The sequence below is a fragment of the Polypterus senegalus genome, chromosome 6 (genome assembly GCF_016835505.1).
Source record: "Polypterus senegalus isolate Bchr_013 chromosome 6, ASM1683550v1, whole genome shotgun sequence".
In the NCBI taxonomy this organism is placed as follows: domain Eukaryota; kingdom Metazoa; phylum Chordata; class Cladistia; order Polypteriformes; family Polypteridae; genus Polypterus; species Polypterus senegalus.
This window is the reverse complement of record NC_053159.1, coordinates 86,524,114-86,550,958: the sequence shown is the minus strand read 5'-3', so window position 1 is coordinate 86,550,958 and position 26,845 is coordinate 86,524,114. Positions and strand designations below refer to the sequence as shown.

General features: G+C 38.7%; 1 protein-coding gene across 1 annotated transcript in view; it reads left to right on the top strand.

The window, feature by feature from the left end:
* Positions 1-329: 329 nt before the first annotated feature.
* ftcd (formimidoyltransferase cyclodeaminase) overlaps positions 330-26,845 on the top strand; it is a 34,266-nt gene continuing 7,750 nt past the window's right edge. The window contains exons 1-11 of the mRNA XM_039756477.1: positions 330-477; positions 4,608-4,791; positions 10,333-10,461; positions 10,695-10,783; positions 15,141-15,320; positions 17,607-17,744; positions 20,192-20,323; positions 21,851-21,912; positions 22,558-22,684; positions 26,085-26,246; positions 26,428-26,471. Coding sequence (XP_039612411.1) covers positions 424-477; positions 4,608-4,791; positions 10,333-10,461; positions 10,695-10,783; positions 15,141-15,320; positions 17,607-17,744; positions 20,192-20,323; positions 21,851-21,912; positions 22,558-22,684; positions 26,085-26,246; positions 26,428-26,471 — 1,301 coding nt within the window. The 5' untranslated portion in view covers positions 330-423. The remainder of the gene's footprint in view (positions 478-4,607; positions 4,792-10,332; positions 10,462-10,694; positions 10,784-15,140; positions 15,321-17,606; positions 17,745-20,191; positions 20,324-21,850; positions 21,913-22,557; positions 22,685-26,084; positions 26,247-26,427; positions 26,472-26,845) is intronic.

Sequence of the window (26,845 nt, the reverse complement as noted above, 5' to 3'; positions counted from 1 at the left end):
TGTGAAGACTTTGTTACAGCTTCACTGATCGGAATCCCCGTTTGGTCGCTCTCTGTGTTCAGTTTGTACGGTTTCATCACGTTCACTTGGATTTCAAATACTGTACGACGAATATGGGTTTCGGAATTGGCACGGGCTGCCCGCGAGTTTGCGTGCAACTGGCGACACGTCCAACATCAATTCGTGCCTTGTGCCCTGACACTACCCGGCTACGTTTCAGCACCATGCCATTCCTTGGCAAAACAAACGAGCATGCGGACTCCCACGTGGCCCGCCCGCTTTCGCGCAGTGCGACTGCCTCGCTAATTATTAGCCTCAGGTGCGGACCGTGCGACCTCCCTAATGTTAAGCCCGTTTCGGCAAGGGGTGCGCTTTCCTCTCACCTTTTCTGTGCAGCAGAGCCAGCGAGCGCGTTGAGACAGCATGTCCAAGCTGGTGGAGTGCGTCCCGAACTTCTCGGAAGGACGGTGTAAGGAGGTGAGTGTGGCTTGGAGAGACACACGGTAGTCTCGGGTTCGCCAGATCCCGGATGTTTTCGAACCCTGCGCCTACTGCTTGGGGAGCTCGGTAACAGACATGCGCATTGGCTTGCACGAGAGGCTCATTTTCGCTATATAGAGACAGGCGTGTAGAGTCGCAAAATAATAATAATAATAATAATAATGATAGAAATGTTTAAAGTCGATGATTCAGACTGATATTTACTCTCCATAAACCGGTTCTGGCAAATGGTAGCAATTCCGTCAATATTAACCTGCAGCTAGCTCTTGAGAGAGGTAGAATCGTGAGCAATAAAATGAAGTGAATGAACGAGCAGCTGCTGAACTGTGATACCTGACCTTGTTCTGTTCAGCTTTTGCCGAATATTACAGCTGGATTCGATACCGCTAATCATTTGATTTTTTTTTTTCTACGTCGCTTAGCATCTTATTTAAGAACATCAGGCAGCGCCCTGAAATGGTTTGCCTCTTGTTTGTCAAATCGTGGTCAATATATTGCAATAAATAGTTTTAAATCTGCAGCTGTACCTTTTCGCAGTGGAGTACATCAAAGACCACCATTAGGCCCAAATTTGAATTCTATATATACCTTTAGGAATACTATTCGTAATGCAGGTTTACAATTCCGTATTTATGCCGATGACGTTTAGATTTATATGACTATAATTAAGGATGCTTTCACCTGTTATGCAAAACTTTAAGCGTTTCAACATAATTCCCCCATGGCTGAGATTAAGTTAGGCTATCTACAATTAAATGTGGACAAAATCATGTATATAATCGGATAGATACGCAAAGACCCTATTTGACAAAAAATCAGCTCTAACTCTTCCGTGCGTAATCTACGTGTTACGTTTAACTCCGTTTTAAAGCACAAACAAAAAAACTACTTGCGAGTCTGCATACTTTCATTCAAGGAATATCGGTCGAATTCGTCTATATCTTCGTTTCGATGCTGCTAAAATTCTAATTAATGCCTTTATCCTTACTTGCTTTGATTATTGTAATGCTTAATATAGAGATCTGCTAGATCCGTATATAATCTTTTAATGGTGCAGAATCCGGCCGTGCGCCTTTTGACGCGTTAAACATAACCAAGGTTGTATGCCAATTGAAAAGCGTGTTGAGTTTAACCATCACCACTAAAATTTACCTTCACATCTCTATTTTGACAATCTGGTATCTGCCAAACGGTGCTCTTCGCTCCGCCTCCACTGCTTTTCTTGCGGTTCCTAAATCCAGGTCCAGACCCTTTGAGGCCCGAGCCTTCAGCTGTTAGTCTCCTAAACTTTTTGGACTTCACTTCCGATCGGCATTACACAGCTGCAGTGTTTAGACATGTTCAAATCCAGACTTAACGCTTTTTTTTAGTTAAGCAAGTTTTGAACTCCTCTTAGGTGTTTTTATTTATTACATATTTTTTATATCGTTACGTTTTATGTCATTTTATTTTATGCCGACTTTTGTATGTTCATATTTGTTCATGTGCTTTCAAGTTGTGAAGTGCTTTAGACATTCGCGATGTAAATGTGCACTGAAATAAAATCCTTCAATCCTCGAATGAAAGCCCAGAACGACGTATGCTATACGAAATAAACGACGCTTCCCAAGTGTTAAGGTTGCAGCATGGTGGTGCTCTTTCATGGCTCCAGAGTGGCACACCAAGCCTGTGGGGGGCATGCGTGGTCTATCTTTAAAGACTTCTCACTCTGTTGGTTTTGTTTCCTCTGACTCTCTAAAATGTTCACTGGATTCCTTGTTTCAATGGCCTGCTGTGCAAATCCTTCTATTCAGGATTGATTTGCTTCCTATGACCATGGCATGAATAAGTAAGTACACAACTAGATACAGTGATCACATTCCTGATTGTGGGATTCTGCATGGCATAATCTTCCTAAATGTAAAGAAGCATGGTAAGCACAGCTGAAATTTGAAAGCTTTTGGAATGGCCCTTGCAGTCTGCAGACCTGAACATTGAAAATCTGTGGGTAAATCTGAAGCATGCGGTTTATGCAAGATATCTCTGAACATGGGGTAATTTGCAAGGAAGAATGGGCAAGAATTTCCATCTCTAGAGTAGAAAGACTCCTACAAAACATTTGCAAGCTGTGATATTTACTAAAGGGGTCATCGGGGTGCTCGGTGGATTTTGTGTTTGCATTCACTAAATAATAATTGAGAGGGGTGCCCAAGCTTTTTTGCCATGTTTAAGTTTGTGAGATAAAATATAACACTCCCATAAAAGTTGAAGAAAGACGTGAATGTCTAATTTTTGTAGAGGTTGCATATTACTACGTCCAAAATCGACAAAATTGTTTAATTTGCTTAGAGGTGGCCAATCATTTGCATAACACAGTATCACCTAGCTGTAAGACTTGCATTTAGTTGGTTTACTTCCATATAGAAGTTATTAATATAAAAAAAAAATGGAAAAAGCATCATATGAGGTCTTGGCATTAATTAATTAATCTACACATTTGTCTTGCATTGCTGTCTTTCTGAACTGCTTTATGCTACACAAGACCGGAGTCTGCCTTGGATTGTACAGACACAGTACGCTGAAATTCTTTCTTGCATGTTCATCCACGTAATACATCGTGATTCTCTTTGCATTTGTATCACAAATTATTTGTTCAGGTTTTTCCTGTATAATTTGTATTTTTCTGTTTTATTTTCTGTTCTAATTCAAAGATTTGTTTACTGTATTTATCTTTATTTTGTATCCAATGTTGCGAAGTTGATCTCTTTTTCAGTGTTTCACAGAAATTTAAAAATTAATAAAAAGGGGAAGTGCTTTGAACAGGGGACAGGTGCTATATAAATAAAATGTGGTGTTATCTAGCAATGGGCTGCTGCCCCATTTAGGCCTGGCTCTTTCTTTGTGCCCATTGCTTTTCAAGTTGTGTCTTTATAAAGTCTGAAATTCTCATTATATAATTGAATTAAATAAATAAGGGTTTGTCCTCTAAAACACTTCCAAGGGAATGTGGATGCAACTAAAATTACCTTTCATAAGGTTAGTCTTATGCTTTTAGTCATTTATTTCATATTAATTCTGCAATGTGCATCTTCATGCCTAATGTGTGCCCACTCTCCCCTGTCCCCACCAGAGTTGTACATTTTAATTGACACAAAGTCATGCAGTGAGGACTGAAGTGTCATCTTAAGGGTTTACAGCATGATGACTTGGCCACTATAATTAATCCAGTACAAACTCAAGAAGGTCCAAGTCTGCCCTGGGTACAAGACCGGAATCAACCCTGGGCAGTGCCAGATCACTGCAGGGCTCACACACCCCTACACAGCTAACCTAATAGTCCTGTGCTGGATTGGCACTTTCAACCAGTGTTGGTTTATTATATAATGGTTAATTCCCTGAGGACATGACCTCCAGAATACAGCAGCTATGAATAACCAGGTACCATAGCTGCAATGAACTTTGACCAGTAGCCATTGAAATTGAGCAATCTCTTACAGTACAGGTTAACAACTGCTCACTTTTTTTAATTATTGTTTGGGTAAACTTGTGCACAGCATGTGTTCAGCGTCCTGGAAATTTTAAACTTTCAACAAACACAATTTTTTTGCATCCTCTGATAATTAACAGTGTAATTACATTGTAGATATGCTTGGAACTGTGCATTCCAAAGAGCTTAATGTAGTTAAAATGGTAATAATGGATGTTAGGTTATTGCTTATATCCCAGAATAAGATTGTCATTATTTATTTATATTTTTTTTTATACAGTTTAAAACCTACCAATTTTTTTGTTAGAAATATGGATGAAGCAAGTTAGAGATTATGTGGGTCTCTTGTAAATTGGTCTGTACACCTACAGCCATCTAGTAGTTTGTGATGGTGCTGCAGTCTGGCCAGGTCAAAAAACACCCATTCTACAAAAGGGAAAAAGATAATGGACTGGTACAAGTAAGAGAGCTGGATCCTTGGATTTAAAGATGGCAAAAACAAAAGGAGAAATATGGGTACAAATTTGGTGATTTTTGCTGTGTGCATACATATTATAGTTTCATGTTTATAGGACACCTTAAAATTATGCGCATTGTGAAAAGAAAAAGTATAAAATGGAAGTTATTTTCTTCACTACAGGTTATTGATGCAATTGCGGGTGCTATTTCCGACACGGAAGGATGCCGTCTTTTGGATGTGGACCCCGGACCATCTACTAATCGCACTGTTTACACATTTGTAGGCCCCCCTGAGGCTGTTATTGAGGGGGCTTTAAATGCTGCCAGACTTGCTTTCCGGCTGATTGATATGACAAGACATAAAGGTAAACCGTAAGCAAACAAACTTGTATAATAAGTCCAGCACTCAACGGTGTTTTGTACAAATGTACAAGAGTAGTGAGTGATCCGATTTAGTACATTAATGAAAAAGGTTGAAAAATAAAGCTTTTAACCAAATACTGTTTTCAGTCTTATTTGAGACCCTGACATCCCCCGCAACCAAATCTCTATAAGATGACAGTACAATTAAAATGGCTGAAAATATTAAATTGTTTCAAATGAATATATTGTTGTTGGAGTTTGCATGTTCTCCCCGTGTCTGCGTGGTTTCCTCCCACAGTCCAAAGACATGCAGGTTAGGCGCATTGGTGATTCTAAATTCACCCGTGTGTGTGTGCACGCCCTGCGGTGGACTGGCACCTGCCCAGGGTTTGTTTCCTGCCTTGTGCCCTGTGTTGGCTGGGATTGGCTCCAGCAGATCCCCGTGACCCTGTAGTTAGGATATAGTGGGTTGGATAATGAATGGATGGATGAAATGGAATATATTGTTAATATATTGAACTAACACCCATAAAAGAATGGAACATTTACAGTCCTCTTTGTCTTTAATAAAATGTGATGTATGGCTACGGTACTGAGCCTTTAACTGCAAAGTGGCCAGTTTTGATTCCAGTGCTCCCTCTCTTTGTGACTCCAGACAAGATACTTGACACACTGTTGTTCCACTTGTAGAAATAAATACCTGTAAACATTTGTAATGTATCACAAAAATGACCCATTGGGCAAAGGTCAGCCAAATAACACCATCCAAATGATATACTGTACTTCCAATAAACTGAAGTGATTGCAGAAATGGGGCCATTAGTTCCTTGTAGTTATAGTTGGGGTACAGGCTGCTTTTTCATGACTAGCACACGATCCGTACTCTAATTCGGTGAATGTTTACATTTTCAAACATTAATTTCTTTAAAAACAGAGCTGTACTGTACCTGTGAAGCTTTGTTGTTGATTGAAAAAAGTGTCAAAAAATCATTATTTATTGTATGTAATTTTCTAACCAAATTTTTAAGTTATTGCATATTAGTCAATTTTTGTTTTATGTAGTGCTGCTATTATTGGCCATAGTGTGTTAATCCTCAACTTGTAGTTTATTTCAATATGCAGATTAATTGTAATGTTCTTGCCAAATTTTGATCTGCAGCATTCTCCTTTATTTGTGATGGGCTTTCCATTTTTATTTTTCAGCTTTCTACATTAAACAGTGCAGTTATAAGTTCACCGATCTTATTTTATTTTTATTTTTTTTTCCTTACATAGATTTATGTCTATTTATATCAAATTTCAGAGTTTCATTTAGATCAGGTGTGTCCAATTCTGGTCCTGGTGGGCCTCAGTGGCTGCAGGATTTCATTCAGACTCTTTTCCTAATCAGCAAGTACTATTCATTGCTGGTTAACTCCTTTTCCCTTCATTTTTCATAGCCCTGTTTTTAAGGATTCAGTCCTCTGAATTGATTTGTTTCATTAAATGGCAGTCAAACAGAAATGAGATGTGAAACAGCCAACAGAAGACCAACTAAATTGGAACGTCAAACTCCAGCCAGTTTCACTCCCACCAGTTTCTTAATGAGAAGCCAGTCCCTGCTGTTAATTAAAGCCGTTATTGAATATCGTGACTTGTTGATGCTCTCATTCTGCCACAGCACGCTGTTGATTTTCTGCTTTTTCTAAGACCACCATGAAGATGTTTTGGTGATCTGAGCAGACCAAAATGACCGAGATCTTCACCTTTCTTTACTTTCAAGTTAGCTGCTCATGTGGTGGCTCGTTTTGTGTCATCATTGTTTGGCTGCTCATTAAGGAAAATTAAAAATTTAAGGGGTCTGAGTCACGTCAATTAAAACTAAGGCAAAACAAGTTAACCAGCAGCAAAAACAGCTCACTAATTAAGATGGTTAGTATGAAAACCTGCAGCCACTGTGGCCCACCAGGAGTTGGACACTCCTGATTTATATCTAGTCTCTATTTCAATATCAATATCCCTCTCACTAGCGACTTTATCTTGCATGGAGAGTTTTGGATACCAGCAGCACGCTGATGTTCCCACCCATTGTAAAGGACATATCTTGGACCTGATCTGCTGCTCTGGTGTTGTTTCTCTCGATCTTGCAGCAGATGAACTCACAATAACTGATCATTTTCTCCTTTCATTTAATGTTAAACTTACTTTTTCCTATTACTAAGCTCCCCCATCTGATATCTTTTCGTACCATTACGAATAGTAGCTTGAATTCTTTGTCTTCTAGAATTGATTCCCAAATGAACTTTTATAACTTATCCACTCCCGAAGAATTGGTCTCATATTATACCACTGGTCTTAATAGTATTCTTAATTCTCTTGCTCTGCTATAAACCTGATCTTTTTCTTTTTCTGCGCCCTGGTTTACGCCTGAACTTCAGCTTCTGAAAGCAAAGGGCAGGCAACTTGAACGGTTATCTATGCATATAAAGGAGAGTTGGGATCCGAGAGACTGTGTTTGTGTGTTTGTGGAGGGATTGAGTGTCAAGGCGGGTGGGGGAGTCACGTGATCATCTCCCCTCCCATTCACCTGATTTCATTTACTTCATTTCGCTCCGAGCTGACGCGGTCTTGCCTTTCTTTTTCCTTAGTGTTTAGTCCTTTCTCCTTTACTGATTTACTGTTTAGTAGACGCGGTACGAGGGCGGCACGGTGGTCCTCGGTGGTCCACGGTGGTCCTCCCTGCGTGGAGTTTGTATGTTCTCCCCGTGTCTGCGTGGGTTTCCTCCGGGCGCTCCGGTTTCCTCCCACAATCCAAAGACATGCATGTTAGGTGGATTGGCGATTCTAACTTGGCCCTAGTGTGTGCTTGGTGTGTTTGTGTGTGTCCTGCGGTGGGTTGGCACCCTCCCCAGGATTGGTTCCTGCCTTGTGCCATGTGTTGGCTGGGATTGGCTCCAGCAGACCCCCGTGACCCTATTCAGATTCAGCGGGTTAGACAATGGATGGATGGATAGACGCGGTACTTACTGAATAGTATTTTTTCCTTTAGTGTTTCTTAGTGTTTAGTAGACGCGGTGTGACAGTGTACCCGGCGGTGTTGCGGTTTAGTGTTACTTTCTACTTCGTTTTTGTACTTTAGTGTTTAATAATAAATAATAATAATTCATCACATTTATATAGCGCTTTACTCAGTACTCAAAGCGCTAAAATAGTGAGTGATACTTAGCTGATAGCAGTGTAGAAGCAGCACAGCACAACGGAGCCGGTAGGACAGGTGGGTGTGGTAACGTAGGTGAGCGGCGAAAGAAAGCACAGCAGGAGGAGGAAGCAGGATTTGGATGTTCCAATACACCGCCATAAACAGTAACGCTTGGTAATTTCAGGCGTGATCGCCCCAGAGCCATAAGCCAGGTTAGTATGAACATCAGATCTGTCCCCGGTCATAGAGTACTGTAAGATGAAACTGGAGCAGATCAGCATAGCGAATATAATCACGGAGAGACAGATCATCCCGAGGTGCTAGATCGCCAGGTACAAAGAAATGTTCGTAGGTCTCGTCCCGTGATCCACAGACTCCGCTGTTCCCAGTAAAGTGGAGTCCATAAAATCTGCAAATATTAAGCCAAATCCATGCAATTTGAGTCAGCTGTATCCACGAACTATACGTACAATAAAGGAAATAAAACAAGTGTAAGAAAGTGCAGAATTAAGGCGAATTGTGCGAAAAGTGTTGCTAACAGGGAGGAGCGGCAACAACAAGGGTGCACCAGCGTCCCCTCACCTGCTACAATAAAGCAGTTATAATAAAGAAGTTTAGTAGACTTTTACTTGATCTCATTTAGTGTTCTTCCCGGCGGTGTTGCCGTTTTTTAGTGTTAGTGTCTACTTAGTGTTTGTGTTTAGTGTTATGAAAGGAGTGATCTTACCACTGTAAGATTTTGCAATGAATGAGTTGGTAAATAGTGATTATTTATCAACAGATCACATGAGCAAATTCAACGAAATTTTAGCTGCGCATACAATTTTCCAACCTCAAGAGGTTTTGCTAAAGTGGACTCCTGACATACCTATAATGCCCATTCCACAAAATGCAAAACATATTCAAATGTTACCTTCTGCAGCTACTGAACGAGTGACTCACTGGGTGTGTACCTATTATGATGGTGCTGTAATTCATGTCTACGACAGTTTAAATGCTGATAAAAAAATTCAACTTCACCGAAGAGCAGCTTCGTTTCCTTCATGCTTTTTCCTTACAAACCTCCCACAGTTTATGAAGACACACAGCAACAATTAAATCATACAGATTCTGGTGTATTCTCAATTGCATTTGCTGTGTGTATTTATTTAGGTATTGACCCAAGTGATCAAGTTTTTACTATTTCTTCAATGTGAAATCACTTACAAATAATTTTTTAGCGGCTTTCCTGCGCTAACCGAAACCGATGTACATACTTATTTTGATGGTATGACACCACTGTCGGCCGCCATATTGAACTTTCCAGCGGTCTTTGTTACTTAATGGGCCCATCTTCAAGAAATTTGGTACGTGAGTTCCCAATGTTAACTGAATCCTACTTACATACAGTACATATATACGTCCATAGCCTTCAGCTCGGTCCACACTCTGAATCCTCCAGGCACTCCTGACCATAATCTAATTTTGAAGGTTGGGGCACCAATAATGTTACTGAGAAACTTACAGCCACCGAAACTTTGTAATGGCACGAGACTTCAGGTCACATGTCTGCAAAAGAACCTAATTGAGGCAACTATTTTTACTGGCGGTGGCTAAGGGGAGAGAGTTTTTATTCCTCGCATCCCCATTATACCCTTTGATCTCCCATTTCAATTCAAACACCTTCAATTTCCAGTAAGGCTCTGCTTCGCGATGACAATTAATAAGTCTCAGGGACAGACCCTACAAATGGTTGGCATTGATTTGAGGCAAGATTGCTTTTCACATGGCCAACTATACGTTGCATGCTCAAGAGTAAGCTCAGCACAGCTTGGTCATATTACAACCAGAGGGGCGAACTGACAATGTGGTATACAAAGAGATCCTTAACAAATAATTATTGGTACATTTTCCCTCAGTTTATTATTTAAAATTTTAAAGCAGTACTTCACTGCTGCGAAGCGCAGGTATTTTGCTTATGTATGTATGTATGTATGTATGTATGTATGTATGTATGTATGTATGTATGTATAAACTGTTGAAAAATATTAAATGTTTTTGACCCATTTTTTGGGGGGGTAAACACAATGCGAAGGACACTACATGATCTAACCTTAATATTCTCATTAAAGCCATTCATCTGCGTTTTTTAGCTTAAGCAGCAGCTCAAGATCAGTTTGTGTTCATTTAATTTTGTTTCCTTTTTAAATAGTGAGTTTTTTTTTTCTACTGTGAAAGTACATGGTAAATGAGTAAGTAAACTGCTTTTTACATTGTTAAATGAAGTGGTTTTAAATAAAACGTTTAAGTTTAAAGACCAGCACAATCTCTAGGTATGTGTGTACAGTACTACCTTGACTTTCTTCTTCCTTCTCCCAACTGTTAGGTGAACATCCTCGTATGGGTGCAATGGATGTGTGTCCTTTTGTTCCTGTGCGGAATGTTACTATGGAAGAATGTGTGGCTTGTGCTAACCAATTTGGACAGAGGCTGGCCGAGGAGCTGGGAGTCCCTGGTAAGTAAATGTAAACATTGTTTCCTAGATGGAATCCCTATTCTATCGGCAAATGTCTTCATGACCGAATTTTCTAAATGGAGAACAGACTTGGGTCAATTAAGATTCATTGTAGCCAAACTTTATTCTCTTTTTTTATGTAATAATTACTTGATGTTGCCAGCCAGCAGGCTGAACAAAAAAGGTTAGGGAGTGCTATGTTGACATTGCTAAAATTTTATCTACTTCCGCAGTATACCTTTATGGAGAAGCTGCTGTCAAAGAGAGCAGAAGAACTTTACCTGCCATTCGTGCGGGAGAGTATGAGGCTCTTCCTGAGAAGGTACATTTTACCGTATAGATGAACTGCTAAGACAATTTAACCTATTCATTATATTGAGCTGCTGGCATTTTAGCTGTACTACTGCTTTTGATTATTACATTGTCAGCAGGGGCCACACCTGTTTGTTTCTGGTGTGCCCCATTGTGTAATAGCGTAGGGGACTGTGAAATATTGAAGCCTAGTGATGTTTGTAAGGGCAAATTAAGATGGGTGGGAGGGGAATAAGGTGGGCATTTTTCTTGTGTACTGAGTTATTTTGAAATTGGTGGAAGCACAGTTCAGAGAAACTTTTTTCAATGGCTACATGGAAGTATGACAAAGCAAGAGTTTCTCGGGAAAACTCCATATCTCCACATAAAAAATAAAACTGCAGTGTTGTTAACAACAGTTCTTTTCGATCGCATTCTCAAGAAATAACTTCAAGTTAGTGGATCTTAGCTTTCAACATTCACTTTTATTTTGGGTTGCCCCACAAAACCAAAACGAGGTGGTGCTGGTTTATTTGAAGCGGAGTCCACAGAAAGCCAGATGTGATTGAGCATCACTTTTGAATTCACCAGAATCTCTCTTGATTTCACTGTACGTTTTCAGTTTCACTGCCTGATGACCTGATTCACTTTATCACTGCTGATGCAAGGTTCCTCAACATCACTACTTGTATCACTGACAAGAGCGTGCAAGCAACACCTGGGCTGCTGAAAAATAGTTCTTATGAGACGCCATTATGAGGCTTGGAGAAGATGGTTTTTACACTGTCCGGATAACGCTCGACAGCGGCTGGGCGTTACTATAATAGTCCAGATTCAGTTATCATACTAATTCTAGATAACACAGGCAGTGGAATGATAAATTTTGTTTGACTTTCAGTTTTTTTAAAAAAAAAAAAAAAAAGACAACAGAAAAGCAGAAAGCCAGTATCCTGGCCCCAAATGCATTCAAAACAAAACTATCTTGCAGTTCAACCAACAATTTTGTCATTGCTTTCTGACTTTCATCTGATAACAAAAGCAAACCTTGAAACAAAGTTGGCAAGAACAGATCTGGTAATGATCAGATTGATTTGTGGACTTTTATGGAGTGAGAGGAAGGCAAATGAGGAGTTAAGATGAAGACTTGGTGTGGCATTAAATGTTGTACTGAGGAGAAACCAGCTTGAGTGGTTTGGGCATGTGATGTGAAAAGCAGAGGATGATAGAGTTAAGAGGTGATCCAAAGTGAAAGTAGAGGAGATGAGACAAGAGATTATGAGACTGGATGTGGTGTTAGATGATATACAAATTATAGAACCATAAGATGGAAAAGCAGTTTTTCTGTACTTCACAGAACTATTTAAAGCTGTAGGCAAGTTACAGAGGTTTGTGTGGGATGTGTGCGTGTGTCTTGTGTGGTGTTGGTTTTTTTTTTTTTTATATTTTTTTAAAATTTATGCATTTTATTAAAGGGGCAAAACAATCTTAATAGAACCAAAATCAAATTTTATCTATACTAATAAAAGGCAAAGCCCTCACTCACTCACTCATCACTAATTCTCCAACTTCCTGTGTAGGTAGAAGACAGAAATTTGGCAGGCTCATTCCTTACAGCTTACTTAAAAAAGGTTAAGCAGGTTTCATTTCGAAATTCTACGCATAACGGTCGACAACGTACGCCATGTTGAACTTTATTTATGGCCCCATCTTCATGAAATTTTGGTAGGCGGCTTCCCTGTGCTAACCGAAACCAATGTACTTATTTCGGGTGGTATGATGCCACTGTCAGCCGCCATATTGAAGTTTTCAACGGTCTTTGTTACTTATGGGCCCATCTTCAAGAAATTTGGTACGCAGGTTCCCAACGCTAACTGAATCCTACTTGCGGACATATATACGTCGTTAGCCTGCAGCTCGGTCACCGTGTGAGGCGGCGTTGGGTCCCCCATACCAACGCCTCAACGTTGTTGGCTGCCTGCTTATATAAAGCCGTCCGTCACTCCAGTGTCTACATTCCCTTCCTTGCTTCGCCACGGGATTCACATCTCCCTGCTGGTAACTACAGCCTTTTTATTTAATCCACGGCTTCTCTGCTGTTTTATTGTTCGTTTATTATGATTATAGTTGTTGTGTAGGTATTTTAGACTTGCTTTACATTGTTCAGGTACCCATTTCCTTTATCGTTCCAACTGTACCCCCATTAACATGTCTATTGAGGTGATCACCATCGATCAAAGAACTGTCACTTACCAAGTGGTTTCCATTCCCAGAGATGGCACCTGCCTTTTCCATTCTCTGTGTTACATATTGCACGGCCATATCAGGCTCACTCTTGATATCCGGAGGAACATTGTGTCTTATGTATTGAATGACTTGGACAGGTTCAAGGTGTGGACTGATGACGGTACAGGAGATAATTATACTACACAGGAGCACTATAAAAGTGAATTGCTTAAGCCCTTCACCTATGCATCTGCATGTGAGTTGATGGCTACCACTGAATTGTTCGGTTGTCGCCTTCAAGTGTACCGAAATGGACAAAATATTTTACACCCTTTGACAACCGCCAATGCCTCTTAAACATCTTATATTCACAGGTGACGATTTCAGTAGTGGACACTTTGATGTTTATGAATGTTTAAACTCTCAAAAGCTGGATGTGAAGTTATCGATGAAACTGGTTGTGTGCTTACAACGCTTGACAGATTCCGAATGTCACTTCAACACAAGTCCTACAAATACTGTCGTAATTGAAACAAACCATGAAACTCAAACCGATTATGACAGCAGCAATCCAAGCTGTGAGATTTGAAACAAGATTACTTTTCACATGGCCAACTGTACATTGCATGCTCAAGAGTAAGCTCAGCGCACAGCTTGGTCATATTACAACTGGAGGGCCGAACTGACAATGTGGCATACAAAGAGATCCTTAACAAATAATTATTGGTATATTTTCCCTCAGTTTTAAAAAGGTTTAATTTTCTTCTTAATAAAAATTTTAAGGCAGTACTTTGCCACTGCGAAGCACGGGTATTTTGCTAGTACACAATAAAATGGCCCAGACTAGTCCTCTGAACATCAGAAATCTTAACCGGTAAAGGAGGCGCTTGAGTGGACCAACAGGTGAGGAGCCACACTGCACCATCATAATAAAGGTGTCATTTTGGGGATGGGACAGAAGCGAGGACATCCAAGCATACTTAAATTGTCTGAAATGATAGGATCAATGTGGCTTCTGGCGCCTACAATGACATCTTATCTACTGAGAGTTCCAGTAAAGTCAAATTGAAAAAGAAAGATTTCCCGGGGAAACACCGAGTTGAATAAAAGTTTACAGTTAATACAAATAATCGTAATAAGAACTATATTGTATGAGGGTTTAGTATTTAGCTTACACACTACAAACGATGCCCAGGACCACAGTAAACCTAGAAAATGGCTGTTAAACTTGATGATCGTGGTGGTGATGATGAATTTGCCCCTCAGACACATTTCCCTACTAAACACCAATGCTGAGTTTCTAACCAGACTTTAACAGAAAAGAGAAAGTTCTTCATTCTATTTCACAAGCTCAGATGGTTTTGCTGATGGCAGACATCTCTTGTCAGTTGTCACGTGGTCAGACTAATGTATACTACTGTACCCTAACAGCAACCGGGCTTCCTGTGGTCCTACTACATGTTGATGCACAAAACCTTTTTATAGAACAAAGTGTGTGTGTATGTGTGAGAGATGCTTCAGTTTCTGTGAATTAATATACATTTCTGATTTACAATATGAATCCAGACAGGGATGTTTGTCAATAGTATGATTTGCTTCTCACCATTGAACATCTCTGCCTCTGTTTGTGTGAAGCTTCCAGGGACTGGAGGGTGTTATTCAAGCATGCTGTGCTTTATATTGTTGATCCATTCTTTATCTCTTGCATATGTCATATTTCACACATTTGACTTCTACAAAATGTTGGTGTTAAGATTAATTTGAGTAAGAGCTTGCTTGTTTGAATAGTGTTGAATGTTAGTTAAATTTGGCCAGTTTTATTGTTACTCAGCCTTTTTTTTATATTTATAGAATTAAATTTTGAAGTGTATTGTCAATATAACTTTAGCATATTATTGAATTAGTAATGTCTTCATCTTGCATTAGATGGCAGTATTGACCTTGTTAAAATAATATTATACAAATTATTTTTTCTTTATCTCATTTCAATGTGTAATGTCAGATGCTTCTTCAGAAAATGGACAGAACTGTAACTTCATCTGCTGCAAGGCCACTGTGTGTGTGTGTAATATATGTGTGAAATTGAAGCAATGACGTTTTTTTTTTGTTTTGTTTTTTTTTATGCTGCAGTGTGCATTTGTAAGTATTTTTATTTGTTATCTTAGCTTCAGAAGTCTGAGTGGGCTCCAGAGTTTGGACCAGCAATCTTTGTACCTACATGGGGTGCTACAGTGACTGGTGCCCGCAAGTTTCTCATCGCTTACAATGTGAACCTACTCGGCACAAAAGAACAGGCTCACCGTATTGCATTGGACATCCGGGAACAAGGACGAGGGAAAGATCAGGTACTGTGCAGGAAGTTTTTATTGTTGGTATTAAAAACGAATGCAGGAGGAATGACAGGCAAATTTCCTAGCGGTCTTACGGTGTGTAATTTTAATTCATGTTTAACACACTAGGGAGGACGTTTTACTCTTTGGAGAGGGACTGTTTACAAAGATAAAATCCCACTCCAAACGTTATGCTTTTTAAACAGATCCTTTAAGGATGTTGATAGCAGTGTGTTTAGTGTAATAAAAAATAACAGTTTTTTGTTTTTTTTTTAAATGGAAATATTACAATAAGACATTTTTAACCAAGAGGATTTTTTTTTTTTTTGGTGACCAATTGTTAATCCCCACTGAGCTCTTTTTAATGATGTGACAATTTCCTTACAATACTCCAAGGGTCTGTGTCCAACAAGTGCTGGCAGTTAAATGTTGGGTACTTCAGTGAAGTAGGAAATATCTCTTGTGGTTAAGAGAATAATAACAAAATCACAGTGCTGTCTGTAATGGAGCCAGACTCTCAAGGAAGTTTGGTTCATTGCGTTTTTTTGTCATCCCCCTGACTCCGTTTCCAAGGGCATCTTTTACAAGACTGTTTCCTTTTATGAAATTCATGAGAAAGAAGTAGGGGATTTGGGTCTTGTAAATGGAACTTTCAATGGAGGAGGTGATGGAAGTTTAATGTGGTAAAGAGGATCAAATATAAGACATTAGGAGCCATTTTAGTTAAACCCCATTGACAGTCACTGTCTGAGGCATCTAGCATAATGCAGGTGGTTACGAGTCAATGGGCGGTGTGGGCGTGCGTGGGCAGGGCGTTTCCTCCTGGTGCTCCGGTTTCCTCCCACAGTCCAACGACATGCAGGTTAGGTGTATTGGCGATCCAAAATCGTCCCGAGTGTGTGCTTGGGGTGTGTGTGTGTGTGTGCGCCCTGCCTGGGGTTTGTTTCCTGACTTGTGCCATGTGTTGGCTGGAATTGGCTCTAGCAGACCCTGTGACCCTTTGTTAGGATATAGCGGGTTGGATAATGGATAGATGGATACAAGTCATTCAAATGACTACCTGCTGTTTTCATTGTATATGGACATTTGCTTTTCACATGTAGCTTCTCTGAAAAGTGTCAACTATGCTGATGCCATTAAGATTCCACTTAAATTAGAAGTCTGTGTACAGGAAAGTACTAACCAAATAACCTAAATGCTCCTACATAAAATCATTGGAGATGAAACTGTAATTTTTAACATGTTGATGGCTCAGTTGTAGAGGTGGTAGAGAGCCTCAAGTTCACAATTCAACGTCACTTTCTGCACTCTGTCATGAGTGGTCTAGGTATACATTCTGGTTCTTTCAGTGATCGTTTAAACCATCAGAATAGACCCTCATACCAGGCAAATTCAGAGCTCTTATGGGAAATCTTGTACACAGCTAAAACTTTAGGAACATTCTTATACAAAGACAAATAAAACAAGCAAGAAACTACAACCCAAACCGGAATATTGCATTGCTGATACATTACTTGGAGAAAATCCTGTGCTAGTGACGCTCTTTGCTGATCACCATAGTATTAGAGAGCGAGTTGTGTGTTTTTTCACCTTGCCTTTTGGAAATCTTGAAAATGTATATCCTTTTTATTTCATTTTTTTTTTTCTTAATTGAAAGTGATATTGAGATAATTGTGGTATAATGGCATCATTCCACTTTTTGGTTGATGGTTCCAGGAGATTAGATGAATCCTGATAGATATAAATAAATATTAAACATTTTTTCTTGGATCACTTTACATTTGTTTACATTGAAATCCAGTGCAAAAAGTCCCAAAGAGATATTACACCACTAAAGATGGGAATGTTAAGTTTTAAGGATGGAAGCAGGAAATGAAGCATTATCCCACAATTTCAATGAGAATGATTTTATGTCTTGTAAAATTAAATCTCCATAAAACAAGTTGTATGCACTTGTTGACATCACATGTACTGGGAAACGATGTGTTCTATAGAGTACCGTGTTCCCAACTGCTGTTTTCATTTTTGGTACAATGGTATTTTTTTTTTTTTTCAAAAAAGATGTTGCTGTTATTTAATTTTGTATTAGAGTAAAATATTCCATAAAATACTAATCTGTGTTCATGGTGAAGCCTCTGTTTCTATTTTATACTTGCTTATACTACTAGTCCTATTGTATGTACTGTACTTAAAGGTATTAACACAATGCATGTGCTTATTCAGTTACTATGTCCTGACTGAACTTCAAGCGTTATTAATATGGAAGAGTAGTAAACACTGATGGCTTTTTGTTTCTTTTAGCCTGGCCGTCTGAAGAAAGTGCAAGGCATGGGCTGGTATCTGGATGAAGCAAACCTTGCTCAGGTGTCCACTAACTTGCTTGACTTTGAAGAGACCCCCTTGCATTCTGTGTATGAGGAAATCTGCCAAACTGCTAAAGTATGTATCTGGAGTCAAATCTTACAGGGGCCAACAAATAACTGAGTGTAAATCAAACATGGCTGTTCTGTCTCCTTTCCATCTATAACACATTGCTAGTGTTTCTTCTTAAACTATTTGGACCTTGTGAAAAGTTTTTATTCTTTTAATATTAAAAATCATTTGCTAGGGTTTTTTCATAATTGAATATTAATTTTGAAAAATCGTAGATTGGTCCACATTAAATTATACGTCTACTAAAATGAACCGCTTAAATTCACTTGATACCTATGGCAAATTATTTGTGGCTAATAAAAATGGCAATCCTAAAATACATGTGAGAGCACACAATGTGTGCTATTGACTAATGAAAAAAACGTACTTGATAAACCCACTAACCTGAAATGCTGAAAACAAATGATGAAATTGTATAGTTAATGTTACAATTAATTATTGAGGGGTTTGAGCTTTTGTGAGCAGCATTTTTTTTTTATTGGGTGATAACTGTAATGCCTACACTTTATTTATTTATTTTATTTATTTATTTACTTGAGAATGCCTCCTTTTCTTGGTGGTTTAATGATCTGTCAAGTTAAAGACCATTGACCAATCATAAATTCAGACTCGAGCAACAGTAGACACCCAACATCAGTGTCTGCCTCTCTGGTTTCCTCGCCTTCTGTAAAGACACAGTGCTCAATCAGTCTTTAATGACTGATGACCACTTCATTAACATTTTTAAAATGGCTTACCTGTCTGGGCATTTTCAATATATTATGGAATTAAAGTATATCACCTGCATAACTATTTAACCCTCACTGCCTCCATGTTTTTGACAGTGTTAATGCAAGAAAAGTCATGTTTAAGTATTTTGTTAGCCTTCTGCCTAGGTTCAGGCAAAGGATAACCAACAGCAAATAAGCCAGAAGGAATGGGTTCAGCCTGTTTATCGTGTATGGTAGTTGTCCATAAAAGAAATATTCTGAAATAAATAGTGCTGGGCGGCACAGTGGCGCAGTGAGTAGCGCTGCTGCTTCGCAGTTAGGAGACCTGGGGTCCTCCCTGTGTTCAGTTTGCATGTTCTCCCCGTGTCTGCATGGGTTTCCTCCCACAGTCCAAAGACATGCAGGTTAGGTGTATTGGAGATCCTAGTGTGTGCTTGGTGTGTGTGTGTGTGTGTTTGTGTGCGCACCCTGCGGTGGGCTGGCGCCCTGCCCGGGGTTTGTTTCCTGCCTTGTGCCCTGTGTTGGCTGGGATTAGTTCCAGCAGACCCCTGTCACACTGTAGTGAGGATATAGCGGGTTGGATAATGGCAGTCATACCACATACACTTCAGAATGTCTAGGAAGGGTTTGGGTTGCTGCTGACAGAGGTGTTGGTGAGGCCCGGGGGTTCGAACTTACCACGTGCTCTGAATGTGGATCCCATGCCCCAGTGCAGAGTTGGGAACATTGTGTTGTAAAATTTGAATGAGATGTAAAACTGAGGTCCGCACTCTCTGGTCATAAAAGATCCCTGGGCTCGATGTCCTGGCTAAATTGCCTACCACAACCTAGTCATCCAGGCCCCCTAATCTTCCCATTTCTAAATGGCTATTTGTCTTACAAATTTGCCACCTTCCAGCTAATGTGCGGTGAGTGCACTGGCACAAAAATGGCTGCTGTCGCATCATCCAGGTGGATACTACACATTTGTGGTGGTTGAAGTAGCTCCCCACTCGCTGAAATGCTTTGAGTAGTGAGAAAAGCATTATATTAATGTAAAGAATTTATTAGTGTGTGTGTTTTTCTCTCAATGTAATAAGAATGTTGTATAAAGGTCATATATTGCCACTTATTGATGTTGGTTATTTTTTACTAGTATTTTTAATTTGGCACAAATTCTATTCCATGTCTTGCATGTGGTGATTTTAACATTTTGCTCATTGCTAGCTTTTGACTGTTTTTTCATTTGTAGTACTTGTCATGATAAGACAGATACTTTGTCGATTTTGTTTTCTCCATTTCTTTACATCCATCTTTCTAGTTTGGGTTGCAGGAAGATGAAGCATATCTCAGTAGCATCTGCCATAAGGCACAAACTAATGCAGGAATAAAACCTTTTACAACGTACTTACTAATGTATTGATAGAACCAATTTGAGTCCGCGCTCTATTTCTGTGTAGCGATTCTGAAGTGTAATTGTGTTACATTAAAAAAGTGCAATTCATTTGAGCGTTTTTACATGTAGTGTTGGGATTCTTGGTCATTCAATAGGCAAATTGAACTGTGAGGAGACCTGGGTGCTGGATCATCCTGCAGCTGCATTTGACCGTGTTTTATTTTGTTAGACAGAAAACTAGGAGCTAAATACTTCATCCATTTATTATCTTGATTGTGAAGTCTATCCTTGTAGTTCCTGTCTCTTGGTTAGTGGCCATGGTTTTTTAGATCTTTTTTTTTTTTTAATTTTAATTGTTTTGTTCTTAGGAGTTAAGTCTGCCTGTAGTGGGATCTCAGATTGTAGGACTAATACCTCTCAAGGCTGTTCTGGAAACTGCAGAGTTTTATATCCAGAAGGAGGGATTGTTCCTTTTGGAAGAGGAGCATAAAGTGCGACTGGTAAGAATGGGCTTGCTTGATTCCTTTACTGAAAAGTTTGGGGTACCTTTTTATATTTTCATTATGATGAGTAATTCTGGGCCATAAAGCTTTTACTTAATGACTTGTGCTACTTTCACTGTACATCTTCTTTTCTGTTCTTTTATGGCCATGAACATTCACAATGTCTTTACTGTTGCTCTTTATTGTTTTTATAAAGTAGCAATTCATACTCCGGAGATGGAGACCAACCTTAATAAGCATTTGTTTAGTTTAGTCTGGCCTTTCCTCGTCACCCTCGGTGGAAATTGAAATGTTCTTGTTGACCTTAGCATAACTATTTGAAATGAAGAACAGACCTCCACAATAGGATGTGTCATTTTAGCCTAGTAAGTTTGAAACTGAATTTAGCCTTCTAAAAGTTAATGAAAACTCAATTATGAAAAGGACTTTTTCTGCCTAATTGCAGAGGTCAGTGGTCTTCAATTTGGATGGTGCAGATGGGCAATGCACAAGAGTATGGAACAAAACACTACTCTTGGAACAACATCTACATTGCTAAATTTCCCATAGAGGAAAATAAAGTTCTGTCTGTCTATATGGAAGCAAAACTGGGTAGTAGAAAACCTTAATCAGTTTTCAATGCCTGTAGCTTAATGTGTTTTTTTTATTTATTTTAGACTTCATAGCTGAATATAGGAGTAATTTGATTGGGAATTTGGCTGGGAAAGTAGATGTGTAAAAGAAGACACCAAATTTTCTCAAGGAAAATTAACCCTTTCTATCTTTTGAAGGCATCTGATGAAGTTCATTTAATTTGACATTCAGTCCCTACCCTTATTGGAGTACTTTGTAAGAGTTATAACCTTTTACACAGGATGAAAAGATTTAATTCCATGTCTAAACATAAACTATGAAATATTCTTAAGGATTTATGGTTTCCTGTATATACAAGTTTCTTTTTTGCTTTTATGTCCAAAGCTAAAGTTTTTTTTTTTTTTGTTTAGTCCGTGTTGGATTTCAAACCTGCCACACAATATTATTTACTACTGTTTATTTCTTGCAGTGGCAGGAGAATAAATTCCCAGTGAGTCATCCAAAGGGCAACCATTCAGTCAGTAGATAACACAAATGTTGGAGATTATATACAATACTGGGAGAAGAGTGCTTTGAATTAATCTTGTTCTCCTTTAATTGTCTATAAATGGTTTGGAAACCCTAATTTTTTTTTTTTTTTTGTAGTAGTGAACTCTTGTTATATATTGTTAGATGGATGCTAAAACATTTTGGACTTGAATAGCTTCAGCCTAAAATTGAGTTTTATGTATTGCTGCCAGCTTTGTTTTTCAGCTGTTTTGGAAGTTCAGTTAAATTATATAATCCCCTCCAAAGTAAAGTAGCAGAATACAAATGGCTTAATTCTTCCAGGCTCCTATATACACTTGAATTACTGTTGTCTTAATTCTAAATTAAACCTCACTAGGGAGCACTGCACACTGCTTTATTTAAATGACTTTTACATGAATTTCTCGCTTTGTTTTCTTTTAGGTTATCAACAGATTGGGACTTGACTCGCTTACTCCTTTTGTTGTCAAAGAGAGAATTATAGAGTGAGAATTTTTTTCTTCCCCCCCTTGTCAATGTCCTTATTTTGCACTAGAGGTCACTCTGTGTTCATGTTAACAGTAAAAGTAACTTGGCTCTCTCACTGAAACTACGAAATGGCTACTCCTTTTTAAGAATTTCAAAAACTGGAGGAGGAGGAGAATTCTGTTGTATTTTCAAGTGCAATGTACTTTGGGTTCACGAAACATGATTAAAAAATCAAAAACTTGAATGTGAGCTTCCAGTAGCAATAATATGCCTATTGTTTTGAGAATCTTAGTCCTTTGTGCAATGTTTTACGTGTTCTTATTTCACTGACAAAGCCAAACTTAACTTCAACTGTATAATATATAATATGTACAAGATTTTAAAAAATGCAATGTAGAGATTAATAAGCCACTGCTGTGATAGCTGTGAACAATAAGCAAAGTCTTTTTTAGATCTATTCTCTCATGGATTGTGCCTAATTCTTGCGTTCACTTAAACTGCCTGTTATTCTGCTTCTTATATAATATGTTGCTGTATTTTATTTTATGAAACTAATACTGTATGTCAGATTTTTACCGACTCTCTTGCTTTTCTGAAAAGAACCCATCTGTCCCAAACATGGTTGATTCAGAACTGTCTCCTTTTTTTTTTTTTTCCTGCAGGTATATGGTTGAAAATGTTGATGATGAAGGCTTGGTCTCTATGCCCCTTAGACAATTCATTAGGAGTGTTGGAGCAAGGACAGCTGCACCAGGTGGAGGGTCTGTATCTGCTGCAATTGCTGCTATGGTAAGTCTGAGCAGCGGCCTGACATGCTGTAAGCTTTCACTTCTGTATTCATCTTAAAGGTAAGACTTTTGTTTCAAGTAGTACATGGTATATTCTCCCCTAGTTGGCCATCACCCTTTTAATTGGTGCCATACCTCCATGTGTTTTTCACACTTGAAACCAGACCTGCGTCAAATAAAGCCCTGCTGATAGCCTCCTGATTTAATGAGATGTGCAACTTGTTGTGACCAACATTTTTAAACCGTAATGAGCATTCCTGCTCTAATGATTGATTAATAAAGTCCTGATGTTGCTGTTTGGTTGCTTTCCAGCCATCTTTCTTGTGAGGTCCGCTATATTTATATATATTTTATATATATATGTCAAGAAGACCAGACCTGAATTCTTTGTCCAGCTCCTCCTAGAGAATTTCCAAGCCAAATATTTCATTTAGTGAGTCCTGGGTCTGCCCTAGGATATTATCTGGGGAAAATATCACTAGATGTGCAGGCTGCCTCCGCTGGCTCATCCGAGTCTGGTTGAGCTACGGCTTTCCTTTTTATATACTCCTGGGTTGCCGGAGTCCTTTTCTTATCCTGGAGAGTGAGTACAGGAACTGTTAGAGGTGTTCACATTTCAGTCACTTGTACTTCTGATCTGGTGGTCTTGTTCATCAAGCAGATGTGTGTGACAGAACAGTAAATGGACAGCTTTATCCAGTTTTGATCCTGCATCATCACCAATGTACAGTACAACAGTTGAAATACTGCCCCTTCTATACGGACACCTTGATGATTCTCATGGTCACTTCCACTTGTGTGTTCTGCATCATACTTGGCAGATAATGGTATTCTTTTTTTACCTTAACTTCATAGTCCTCAGTAAGCACTGGTTCTCCATAAACAACTGTCATACTGTTGACACTCTAACGGCATTAGTGTTCAATGATGCAACTGACAGCAGCGGATGCAAGCAGATCGTGGTCTGTTGTATAACTTCTAGAAACATACATGGCCAACATCTCGCTGTCATAAACTCTGATATCAACAATAAACTGCTCTGCAGTGGCAAAATGTTTTTGAGAAAAATACTGTGGTAACACTCCCGTAATATTGGTGTACCATTTCTCGCCCAGCTTCTTTGGTATCATTTAAGTTACAGAGCAATGAGTATATTTTATATTACAAAACACTGAGGAGCACTGACACTTTAATCCTTAATGTGGGGCTGGGTAGTGTATTGAATTTCTGATCTGATATTTAAGAAAAATCTATATGCTCAATGCAGTATTGTGATGTTCAGCCTTTTGAATATGATTTCCAGAAGTAGAAAAGGCACCAGAGATTTTAAGTGTGTGTACATCGGCATAGACAATTCTGACGGGAGGGATCAGGAGAGGAAGAGTTTAGAACAGGTACGGTTAGCTCTGCTATTTACAAGTGGATTGGGTTTACCTGGGATGATAGTTCAAGGGTAGAGCATCTAAAGATCAAACTGATTGCTGCTTATGAAGAGGCATCCAGACATACTGTATGTGGGGCCTGCTAAGCAAAGCTCCACAAAATGTTCGCTCTCATCACAAACTGAATAAGTGGACAAGCAGCAGGTGGAAGGAGACAACCGCTGCAATGTCTTGCCTTATTGCACAACACAGTTCTGCTAACTTGCACCATAAACATTCTTGTACTTTGTCAGTGGTCCGATGACTACAAAAACCCATAATTCACATCAAAAATCAGATGGCTGTCTCTGCTCTTTACTGAAACTCTAAGTGAGAATAAAACCAACAGCCTTCATAGTGTTGTTGGTGTTTTTAAAAACTGGAATGGTTGAAAGTTCATGTATCAGTTATGGAGTAAACTGCATTTTGGGCCTTTCTGTTTTCATTTATAATATTTTGTAGCAGGTGATTTCAGCTTCCTAATTGCAACAATGAATATTATTGTGTAACACATTCATTTTTCAATAACCTTTATAAGTATGTTGCCCTGGTGAACTTTTTATATACGAAGTCCTCCAATAATGTTGACAGATTCAACCAAGCAGCAGGTAATAATAGACACTATATATCTCTCAATGAACAGTGGAGTAAGATTGAAGTTTCACTGGGCAGTTCAAACCATTTCCACAGAAATATCATCAGCAACCCTTTACAGATTTTTCTCTGCTGCTGACCCTGTAAAGTACCTGCAGTTTCTACATTTTTCAGAAAGAAGGATCCAAGAAACTGTTAGCAACACTCTATACCAAAAAGAATTTGCCTGACTGCAAATATAGGGCTTGCTAATATTATCGGCTACAAAGTGCTTGAATGCTTCAATACATGTTGTATATTGCTCATGAAAAAATATTATTGTTGTCTAGGGTTCTTGCCATGCTTTATTTATTTTTAAATACAAAGATAACTAACCAATGCCTACCCTACAGTATGTACAGCAGCCTAGTGGAACTCGCGACTGCATAAAGGATTTGAAAATACAAAACATTGCAAACATGTTCTCGTTCTCAACAAATGGTTTCCTCTTCTACAGAAGAACGTGGAGTTACATACAAGTTTTAAATGAACAGTTCTTCATTGCTCCTTCAATCTGTTCGTTTTCTCCATTAAAGTTCCAGAATGACATTTCTTTATAGAGTCTTTTCAGACTCTTGACCAACTTTTCAGACTGTAAACCAACTGCTATTAATAGTTTAAATGCATTTAAACAGTCAATCCATTTCCTCTCTGCAGCTAGTCTCATTAAAGCCCACCTTCACATTCCACAATTTCCTGCATTTATATAATCTTAGCAAGCCCGGGACCATCACTGTGCAGCTGTGAAAGACAGTCATGTAGTGTGACACCCCTAATGAATCAGTTTTATAGCAGTCTGTGATGAGCGATGACAAATATATGTATTGTTTTAGGCTTTGTCACTGGCTATGTTCAATTGTGCTTTAATCAATAGCATACGGTTTTGGCATGCATACTGGGAAAAGAAATTGCTGAAATGTAGCTAGATAGATAGATAGATACTTTATTAATCCCAAGGGGAAATTCACACCTCAATAACCTCAGTGGTTTATTGTATTTGTGCGGATTAAAAAAAAAATGCCATTAAGTTCCACTAGTGAATGTACAAGTAGTAAAAATCTTTAAAATTTATGGATTACCTTTGCCACATTTGTGCCAGTCTCGATCTCTGCAAGTTTCAGTTGCAACATATTTAAAAAAAAAAAAATACTCCTCATTTCACAATGCGAATTAAGATTTTTGCTTTTATATTATAGTTAAATTGGTCAACATTAGCTGCAGTCCAGTAAACTGATTGCACAATTTGTCAGTTGCTTTTTGTGTACTTGTCGTGTTTTAGGATTTCTGTGGCCTAAAGTCTTTTTTTTAATGTGTAATGGTTCTAAGAAGGTTTAAAATTGTCTTTAGGGAGCTGCTCTTGCATCCATGGTTGGTCTAATGACCTATGGAAAACGTCAGTTTGAAGACCTGGATGATATCATGAGGAGGTTGATATTGCCCTTTCATCAGACCATGAATGAGCTCATCTCTATGGTGGATGCTGACTCCAATGCCTTCAACAGTTACATGGTAGGTTTGGTTAGGTTTGTATTGTTTGTTGGGTGGTCTTTTTTTCCCAGATTGTTGTGGTTTTTTTTTTTTTTTTAAATACAGGGGTTATTAATATAAGAGAGGAAGACCATGTACTGAATTTGTATGAGTTTGCCCAGTATGATGAATGAAACCTGAGATGTATTTTAATGTTTTTCAGGCTGCACTTAAATTGCCTAAAAACACGCCTCAAGAGAAAGAAAGGTACTATTGTATGCAAAAATGTTCTGTAATCTCTTCCTTCTGTTTCTGTAGTAATATGCAGGGTTTGTTTTGGCTTTGGACAGTCCCTAAATTCTATTTCAAGCTATTTTTAAAGGAAAGATAAATAATGAGAAATCTACTTGGGAAAGCTATTTTACAGTGGTTACTTATGAATGCTCAGAGGGATCAAAAAGTCCTAAAAAAAAAAAAGGGCATATTGTCTCCTTACAAGAAGAACATTGCATCACTAGACCAAGTCCGAGAGAGTTACTAGTCTCATTTCAGAACTGCGGAATGTAAGCCATGATGGAACATTGCAGGTATTGATGTCACTTTATTTTGATTTTTAAGAATAGTCAAGTGGGTGTCCACTT